Source organism: Hemiscyllium ocellatum, chromosome 7 (assembly GCF_020745735.1).
Source record: "Hemiscyllium ocellatum isolate sHemOce1 chromosome 7, sHemOce1.pat.X.cur, whole genome shotgun sequence".
Classification (NCBI taxonomy): Eukaryota; Metazoa; Chordata; class Chondrichthyes; order Orectolobiformes; family Hemiscylliidae; genus Hemiscyllium; species Hemiscyllium ocellatum.
In genome coordinates, this window is record NC_083407.1 from 2,566,168 (window position 1) to 2,575,366 (window position 9,199).

The window sequence follows — 9,199 nt, forward strand, 5'->3', positions numbered from 1 at the left end:
AAAAGGCAGCAGCTGGATGGAAGACAGCGACATCTGGCTGGCTTTCTGCACATCTGTATGATGGGAGCAGCTGTCAGGGTGTGAGCGAGAGGCACAGGCAGCATCACTAGTGCACGGAACAAGGCCACACTTCTGACTTATCTCCTGTCAGCCACAATCGCACAGTGCAAGTTGAGCTCTGAATTCTAACATTTAATGAGCACATGTTCGGAGGCTGGGAGATTCTGCAGCAGCACACTGCTTCGAACTCACTCTCCGCTCTCCTTCCCCCAGCTCCGTCTCCCTCCCTCCCCGTTCCCTGTCAGCCCAGGGCTTGTTTGTCAAGACAAAATCCAGTTTCACAGCTACAGAGACAGAGAGAGATCCCACTTTCCCTTACCCATCTCCTCCACAAACAGCCTTACTCCCTGCAAGCCCACACCAACCCCATCCTTCTGTGACAGGGATACTGCAACTTGAATTTTAGTCAAGCTCTCTCTCTCTCTCTGTCTCTCTCTTTTTCTCTGTCCATCTATTCTGGGTCACTCTCGGTTTATCTGTCTCTCTCTCTCTCTCACATGACAGTCACTCTCTCTTTCTCTATCTGCCAGCGGCTACAGGAGCAGGTCAGAGGCTGGGAATCCTGCAGTGAGTAACTCCCCTCCTGACTCCCCAAAGTCTGCCCTCCATCTACAAGGCACAAGTCCGGAGTGTGATGGAATACTCCCCACTTGCCCTGGATGGGGGCAGCTCCAACAACACTCAAGAAGCTCAACACCATCCAGGACAAAGCAGCCGCTTGATTGGCACCACATCCACAAACACCCACTCCCTCCCCCACCCACACTCAGTAACAGCAGTGTGTACCATCCCCTCCCTCCCCCACCCACACTCAGTAACAGCAGTGTGTACCATCCCCTCCCTCCCCCACCCACACTCAGTAACAGCAGTGTGTACCGTCCCCTCCCTCCCCCACCCACACAAAGTAGCAGCAGTGTGTACCATCCCCTCCCTCCCCCACCCACACTCAGTAACAGCAGTGTGTACCATCCCCTCCCTCCCCCACCCACACAAAGTAGCAGCAGTGTGTACCATCCCCTCCCTCCCCCACCCACACAAAGTAGCAGCAGTGTGTACCATCCCCTCCCTCCCCCACCCACACTCAGTAACAGCAGTGTGTACCATCCCCTCCCTCCCCCCACCCACACTCAGTAACAGCAGTGTGTACCATCCCCTCCCTCCCCCCACCCACACTCAGTAACAGCAGTGTGTACCATCCCCTCCCTCCCCCCACCCACACTCAGTAACAGCAGTGTGTACCATCTACAAGATGCACTGCAGAAACTCACCAAAGACCCTCAGGCAGCACCTTCCAAACCCACACCCACTTCCATCGAGAAGGACAAGGGCAGCAGATCCATGGGAACACCACCCCCTGCAAGTTCCCCTCCGAGCCCCTCACCATCCTGACTTGGAAATATATCACCGTTCCTTCAGTGTCACTGGGTCAGAATCCTGGAATTCCCTCCCTAAGGGCATTGTGGGTCTACCCACAGCACATGGACTGCAGCGGGTCAAGAAGGCAGCTCACCCCCACCTTCTCAAGGGTCAACTAGGGACAGGCAATTAATGCTGTCCAGCCAGCGACCCCCACATCCAAATATCTGTCCTGGGTCACTCTCTTTCTCTCTCTCTCTCTCATATTCCTGTAAACTGCATCATTAGGTGACCCAATCTGTCACAGTTAATAATAAATATGCTGCACGCTGGTTATTTCTCCCTGGTGTCTGTCTGTCTCTTTCTCTCTCCCCACCTGGATCTGTCCCCCATTCTAATTTTGTGCTTTCTCTTTCTCTCCATCTCTCTCTGGAATGGCCCCTTCCTTTGTTTCCAAATTATCGTGAGTTTCTATCTTTTCTCTTTATGTCTATTCCTGTCACCATTTGAATCTTTCTTTCCCACTGTCTCTCTCTGTCTCTCTCTCTCCTTCACTATATCATACACCCTCTCTCATTTTTTTTACTGTCCCACACACTCTGTCGCTATCTCTGTTCTGCCCTGTTATTGACCTCTTTGCTGTTATTGATCCCTCTATCTCCCACTTTCCATCTCTCACCCTGTTTTGATCTGTTTCTGTCTTGTTATTTTATCTCTCTCTCTCTTCTCACGGTGTGTCCTATACCCCACCCCTCAATAGTGTCTCTTTATCACTCTGTGGAATATTGTGGCCAGTTGTGGACCCTGTATCTAAGGAAGGAGGTGCTGGTCTTGGAGGGGATGCAGAGGACATTCCCAAGAACGATTCCAGGGATGAAGGGCTTGTCGTATGAGGAGCGATTGATGGCTCTGAGTCTGTACTCGATGGAGTTTAGAAGGATGAGGGGGATCAGATCAAAATTTATAGGAATATGGAAATACTTGGATAGAGTGGACATGGAGAAGATGTTTCTACCAGTCGGAGAGACTGGGACCCAAGAGCACAGCTTCAGAGTGAAGGGACAACCCTATGGAACTGAGATGAGGAGACATTTGCTCAGCCAGAGGGACGGGACTCTGAGGGGGTGCTGGCTGGGTTAGGGTGATTACTGGGAGCAGGTAGATTACCCGTGGCAGATAGCTTACCTGGAACAAGCAGAATTCTGGTATAAGACAGATTAGCTCAGGATGGATAGATTGGCCTGGGCAGGTATATTGCCTGGGGAGCAGGTAGATCTCCAGAGGAATGTTGATTCTGGGAGGAGGGGGAAATGTGTGGGGCAAGTCAATCACCTCTGGCCAAGGTAGGGGCAGGTAGATCACCTGTAGAAGGGGTGGGAAGGAGAAAGGGAGAGGGTGCGGGGGGGGGGGGGGTGACCTGTGGGAGTGAAGGGGTAAAGGGGAGGTGCAGGGGGGTGAACTGTGGGAGGGGAGTGCAGGGAGAGGGGGTGCATGGGGAGAGGGGTGGGGGTGCAGTGGAGGGGGGTGCAGGGGTGTGTGGCTGGAGAGGGTGTGTGTGGGGGTGCAGGGAGAGGGGTGTGGGGGAGGGGGATGCAAGGGGTGCAGAGTGAGGGGGTGCAGGATGGTGTGTGGGGGTTGCAGGGAGAGAGGTGTGGGGCAAGGGGGGGTGTAGGGGGGTGCAGGGTGACGGGCGTGGGGAGGGGGTGCAGAGGAGTATGGGGATGCAAGTGGGTGAGTTGGGGGTGCACGGAGAGGAGTGCAGGGTGAGGGTGGTGCAGGGGGCATGTGGGGTGCAGAGTGAGGGGTGTGGGGAGAGAATGGTGTAGGGGGTGTGGGGGTGCAGAGGGGGGAGAGGGGGTGCAGGGAGAGGGCTGTGAGGCAAGGAGGGTGAAGGGGGTGCAGGGTGAGGGGTGTCGAGGAGGGGGTGCAGAAGAGTGTGGGGATGCAGGTGGCTGAGTGGGGGGTGCAGGGAGAGGGGTGCTGGGTGAGGGTGGTGCAGGGGGTGTGTGGGGTGCAGGGTGATGGGTGTGGGGAGAGGGTGGTGCAGAGGATATGGAGTGCAGGGGGGTGAGTGGGGGTGTGTGGGGAGAGGGGTTCAGGGTGAGGGGGGAGGGGGAGGGTGGTGCGGGGAGGTGAGTGGGGGTGCAGGGTGAGGGGTGTGGGGAGAGGAGTGCAGGGTGAGGGTGGTGCAAGGGGTGTGTGGGTGCAGGGGTGAATGGGGGGTGCAGGGAGAGGGGTGCAGGGAGAGGGGTGTGGGGAGAGGGTGGTGCAGGGTGAGGGTGGTGCAGAGGGTGAGTGGTATGGGGTGAGGGGAGAGGGGTGTGGGGAGAGGGTGGTGAAGTGTGAAGGTGGTGCAGGGGGGTCAGTGGGGTGCAGGGTGAGGGGCGTATGGGGTGCAGGGAGAATGGTGTGGAGGTACGGGGGGGTGAGTGGGGAGTGCAGGGAGAGGGGTGCAGGGTGAGAGTGGTGCAATAGGTGTGTGGGGTGCAGGGTGAGGGGTGTGGGAGTACGGGGGGGTGAGTGGGGGGCGTGGGGAGAGAGTGGTGCAGGGGGTTTGTGGGGTGCAGGGTGAGGGGTGTGGGGTGCAGGGTGAGGAGTGTGGGGGTGCAGGGTGAGGGATGTGTGGGGTGCAGGGTGAGGGGTGTGGGGGTGAGGGGTGAGGGGTGTGGGGTGCAGGGTGAGGGGTGTGGGGTGCAGGGTGAGGAGTGTGGGGTGCAGGGTGAGGGGTGTGGGGGAGCAGGGTGAGGGGTGTGGGGGTGAGGGGTGTGGGGTGTGGGGTGCAGGGCGAGGGGTGTGGGGTGTAGGGTGAGGAGTGTGGGGTGCAGGGTGAGGGGTGTGGGGTGCAGGGTGAGGAGTGTGGGGTGCAGGGTGAGGGGTGTGGGGAGCAGGGTGAGGGGTGTGGGGGTGAGGGGTGTGGGGGTGCAGGGTGAGGAGTGTGGGGTGCAGGGTGAGGGGTGTGGGGGAGCAGGGTGAGGGGTGTGGGGGTGAGGAGTGTGGGGTGAGGGGTGTGGGGGTGAGGGGTGTGGGGGTGAGGGGTGTGGGGGTGAGGGGTGTGGGGGTGCAGGGTGAGGGGTGTGGGGTGCAGGGTGAGGGGTGTGTGGGTGAGGGGTGTGGGGGTGCAGGGTGAGGGGTGTGGGGTGCAGGGTGAGGGGTGTGTGGGTGAGGGGTGTGGGGGTGCAGGGTGAGGGGTGTGGGGGTGCAGGGTGAGGGGTGTGTGGGTGAGGGGTGCAGGGGGGAGCAGGGTGAGGGGTGCAGGGGGGAGCACTGACCTGGCCGGGGCTGGGGTGCAGCAGCAGCGGCGGCTGCCTCCTCCTGGCTGTGCCGGTAACTGCGGGCGGGCAGGCAGATCCCACGGCCGTGTAACAAGGCGTGCAGCGGTTTCTCCTCCTCCGGCTTGGGCAGGCACTTGAGGTCTGTGCCGCAGATCTCAGTGTAGACCCCGCAGCTCTGGCCCTCGGTCAGGGCACAGGTCATACAGCAGCCACAGCCCGGCTCTTTCACCAACTGACAGCCCACAGGCTGTGCCTGGCACAGGGACTCTGCCTTCTCATCACACGGCTCACAGTTCACCATCGGCCCCAGTGCCTGACAGCAGCTGCACCCAGCCAGGAGCAACAGCGAGATAGTCCACAATAACATGGTCAGATCCAGCAGCTCCCAGAGACACACACACACAGGCACAGAGACACAAGCACCGAGCCTCCTGAACTCACTGCAAACAACACTCAACTTTCCCCAACTTTCCAAAAACTTCTCCAAAACTTTGCTTCCAAACAGAAGTTTTCAAATTGCCCCTTTTATTTTCTCCTTCCTTTAAAAAAGTACTTTCTTTTTTTGCAAAAACAAAAATTGCAAACACAAAGTTGTGTGCTGAAAAAGTTGTGAAACCTGGAGTATCAGAGAGAGAGAGCAGCGTCTCCGTCTCTCTCTGCTTCACAATCTGTTCACTCGCTGCCCAATGCCCTTTTTAAATAGACACCCCCGCTTTGAATTAATCACTCCTCCGGACCGAGGTTTATTTGCAAATCCAGCTCCCAGCTGTAAGCCAGCCCCCAACATTCACTCCGCTCCCGTCTGAAAGGTGACACCCATTTGTAAATTTGAACCAACGTATTATTTACTGTAATCAGCGGAGATGGTGATTTAACCCACTCGGGTTTCTCATTCTCCCAGAGAGTGTACATCAGAGAACAAGGGGAATAATAGAAGCAAAATCAGAGAGGGTGACAGGTTCAGAGAGAGACAGGGAGACAGAAATGGAGAAAGAGTGGGGGGTGGGGAAGACAGAGAGAAATAGGTATAGAAAGACTGAGATACAGAGAGAGATGGACAGGAGAGAGATACACACAGATACACGCAAATGGTCGGGGGGGGGGGGGGGGGAGAGACAGAAAGAGATCCACAGAAAGAGAGAGTCAGGGAGAGAGACAGGCACACACACATGGAGAAACATAAATGGTCAAACAGACACAGAGTGAGACAGATACAGACCTAAAGTGCATTTGTGACTGGATTATATACTTTATGAATAAAGTATATTTCTGAAACAAAACACACACACACACACACAGACACAGACACACACACACACAGACACACACACACACAGACACACACACAGACCCTCAGGGAGACAGCAGGTAAGACAGGCCAGCCTTTGAAGGCTGGATCCATTGACTCTGAGTTTAAATATTGAAGGGTTTCTGCTGATTCAACACAGTGACTGGATCCTGCTGTCCTCGCTGGTTACAGAGTGCATCTCACTGCTAGCCAGAGGAACAGGGTGAGAGAGTCCAGCACCTTTGATCCTGTTCCATCATCCAGTTAGGTCATGGTTCCCCTGTATCAGTTGACATTCACTCCTCACCCTATCCCATTCACTCCTCACCCTATCCCATTCACTCCTCACCCTATCCCATTCACTCTTCACCCTATCCCATTCACTCCTCACCCTATCCCATAAAATCTGATCGACCAATGAGCACACAAAGTGAAAAAAAAGGGACAAGTAAGAAATTGCAGACCACTGAGCCCGGCATCAATCCTGGGGAGCATGCTGGAGCCTGGTATCAACAACATGATCACAGAACATTTGGAAAGCATTAGCAGGATTGGATAAAGCCAGCATGGGTTTATAAAAGGCAAATCATGATTAACAAACCTAATGGAGCGTTGTTTTGAGGATTTAACTGTAAAATTACTAACGGAGGACCAGTGGATGTGGTGTATTTAGATTTTCAAAAAGATTTCAATAAGATTCCTCATAAGAGTTTGGTGGGAAAAATTAAAACCCTTGGATTAGGGGGTAGCATTTTGGCATGGAGCGAGATCTGGATGACAGATAGAAAACAGAGGGTGGGAATAAATGGGTCATTTTCCAAGTGGCAGGCAGTGGCTGGTCAGGTACCGTGGGGATCAAGCCCCAGCTATTCATGTGATAACTTCAGTGACCTGGATGAGCCAACTATATGCAACATTTCCATGTTTGCTGATGACACGAATCTGGGTGGGATTGTGGGGTTAAGGAGGATGCAGGGAAACGTCAAAATGATTGAGGAGAAAGTGAGAATTGCAGATGCTGGAGATCAGAGTCGAAGAGTGTGGTGCTGGAAAAGCACAGCCGGTCAGGCAGCATCTGAGAAGCAGGAAAATTGACGTCTCGGATTGATGAAGGGCTTTTGCCCAAAACGTCAATTCTCCTGCTCCTTGGATGCTGCCTGACGGCTGTGCTTTTCCAGCATCACATCTTGACTTCAAGGTGATTTTGAGTGAGTGGGCAAACACACAGCAGGTAGTGTGAAGTTATACACTTTGTGTGAAAAACAGAACTAAGAGTTTATTTAATATTGGCAAGTGTGGATGTGTAAAGGGATCTGGGTGTTCTTGTACACCAGTCAATGAAACTAGACAGACAGCTGCTGCAAGCAGTTTGGAAGGCAAGTGGTATATTGGCCGTCATTGAGAGAGGATTTGAGTTCAGAAGTAGGAATGCCTTCATGCAGCTGTACAGGGCCTTGGTGAGACCACAACTGGAGCATTGTGCATGGTTTTAGTCTCCCTGTCTAAGAAAGGATATACTGCCATAGACAGAGTGCACTGGAGGTTCACTCAACGGAAACTGGGGATGGCAGAAAAAGCAAATTACTGCGGATGCTGAAATCTGAAACCTAAAGAGAAAATGCTGGAAAATCTCAGCAGGTCTGGCAGCACCTGTATGGAGAGAAAAGAGCTGACGTTTCGAGTCTAACTGACCCTTTGTCAAAGCTGACAATGGAGATGGCAGGATTGATTGACTGATTGATTGTTGTCACATGGACTAAGATACAGTGTAAAGTATTGTTTTACATGCTTTGCAGGCAGATTATACCATACAAAGTGCATCAGGATAGCAGAACAGAGTGTGGAATACAGTGTTATAGCTGCAGGGAAGGTGCAGAGACAGAGAGAGATCAACATTAACATTTGAGAGGTCTGTTCAAAAATCTGATAATAGCAAGGGAGAAGCTGTTCTTAAATCTGTTTATATATGTTTTTAAACTTTTATATCTTCTCCCTAACAGAAGACAGTGGAAGAGTATATAACTGGGGTGGGAGGGGTCGTTGGTTATGACTGCTGGATGAAAAGATGTTTGACTGGGTCTGTATTCACTCAAGTTTAGAATGAGTGAGGGAGGGGTCTGATTGAAATGTATAACATTCTATCAGGGCTGGACAGACTAGATGCAGTGAGGATATTTTCTCTGGAAGGGGAATCCAGAACCAGGGGACACAATCCCAGGATATAGGATAAGCCAGTCAGTTTGAAATGAGGAAATCTTTCTTCACTCTCAGGGTGGTGAACCTGTGGAATTCTCTGCCACAGATATTCTTGAAAGATCAAGGTGATTTTTTAGATTTTAAAGACATCAAGGGGCATGAGAAGAAACCATCCATTGAGCTGGATGATCAGCCATGATGGTGATGGATGGCCGAGTAGGCTCAAAGGGCTGACTGGCCTCCTCCTGCTCCTATTCTCTATGTTTCTATGTTTCCACCTGGGAAGTTCACGAATTCACCCACAGTTCTTTTCCAGTTTTTGATGGAGACAGTGACAGATTTCCAAATCTCTTCATGAATCACGGTGTTTTCTGACATCACCCTTGACCCTGGCTCATAACATTAGGTGTCTGACCCTTTTTCTAGACCCCCAACACCCGAGGAAACAGTTAATTTCCATCAAGTGACTCAGTTCATGGTGGTAGTTTATCCTGCTCACAATAACAGCTTCTGTGTTATAAACTGAATATAAATTCAACATCGCAAAATGGTCCTGGATACTTCAGCACCTTAAATATGAGAGTGAGCGACAAGATGTGATACTGGATGAGGAGGTAGGCCTAAGGAACCCCTTAAAGGAGGAGAGAGCAGACAGTTGGAGAAAGTAAGGGAGTTATCGTCTGTACCTGGGGCTTCAGGCAACTTAAGGCCTGCCTGGGGGATGGGCAAGATCACAGAGATCTACCTTGATAGAGATCTTTCTTTAATCTTCCTCTCCAGGGGATTATAAACCCTGTCCGTGCAATTTAACCCTTTCAGCCACGGGAAGTTTCTGGAGAGTGTGCTCTGATCCCCTCCAAGGCCGGTATCTCCTTCCTGTGGGGTGGGGGTGGTGGGGGTGGGCGGGGGTGGGGGGGGGGTGTGTGGTTGGGGCTTGGACCTGAACCCAGTGACCCCCCGATGAGGTTTAACTCAAGCTTCAAGAAACTGCAGCATCCACTACCCTGTGCCCCAGCCGCAAACATAC

The 9,199-nt window shown here is 53.0% G+C and overlaps 1 protein-coding gene across 1 annotated transcript in view; it reads right to left on the minus strand.

Moving 5' to 3' along the window:
- The window catches only part of igfbp5b (insulin-like growth factor binding protein 5b), a 53,676-nt gene extending 48,272 nt beyond the window's left edge, over positions 1-5,404 (minus strand). The window contains exon 1 of the mRNA XM_060827777.1: positions 4,686-5,404. Within this exon, the coding sequence (XP_060683760.1) occupies positions 4,686-5,055 (370 nt within the window). The 5' untranslated portion in view covers positions 5,056-5,404. The remainder of the gene's footprint in view (positions 1-4,685) is intronic.
- Between the last annotated feature and the right edge of the window lie 3,795 nt (positions 5,405-9,199).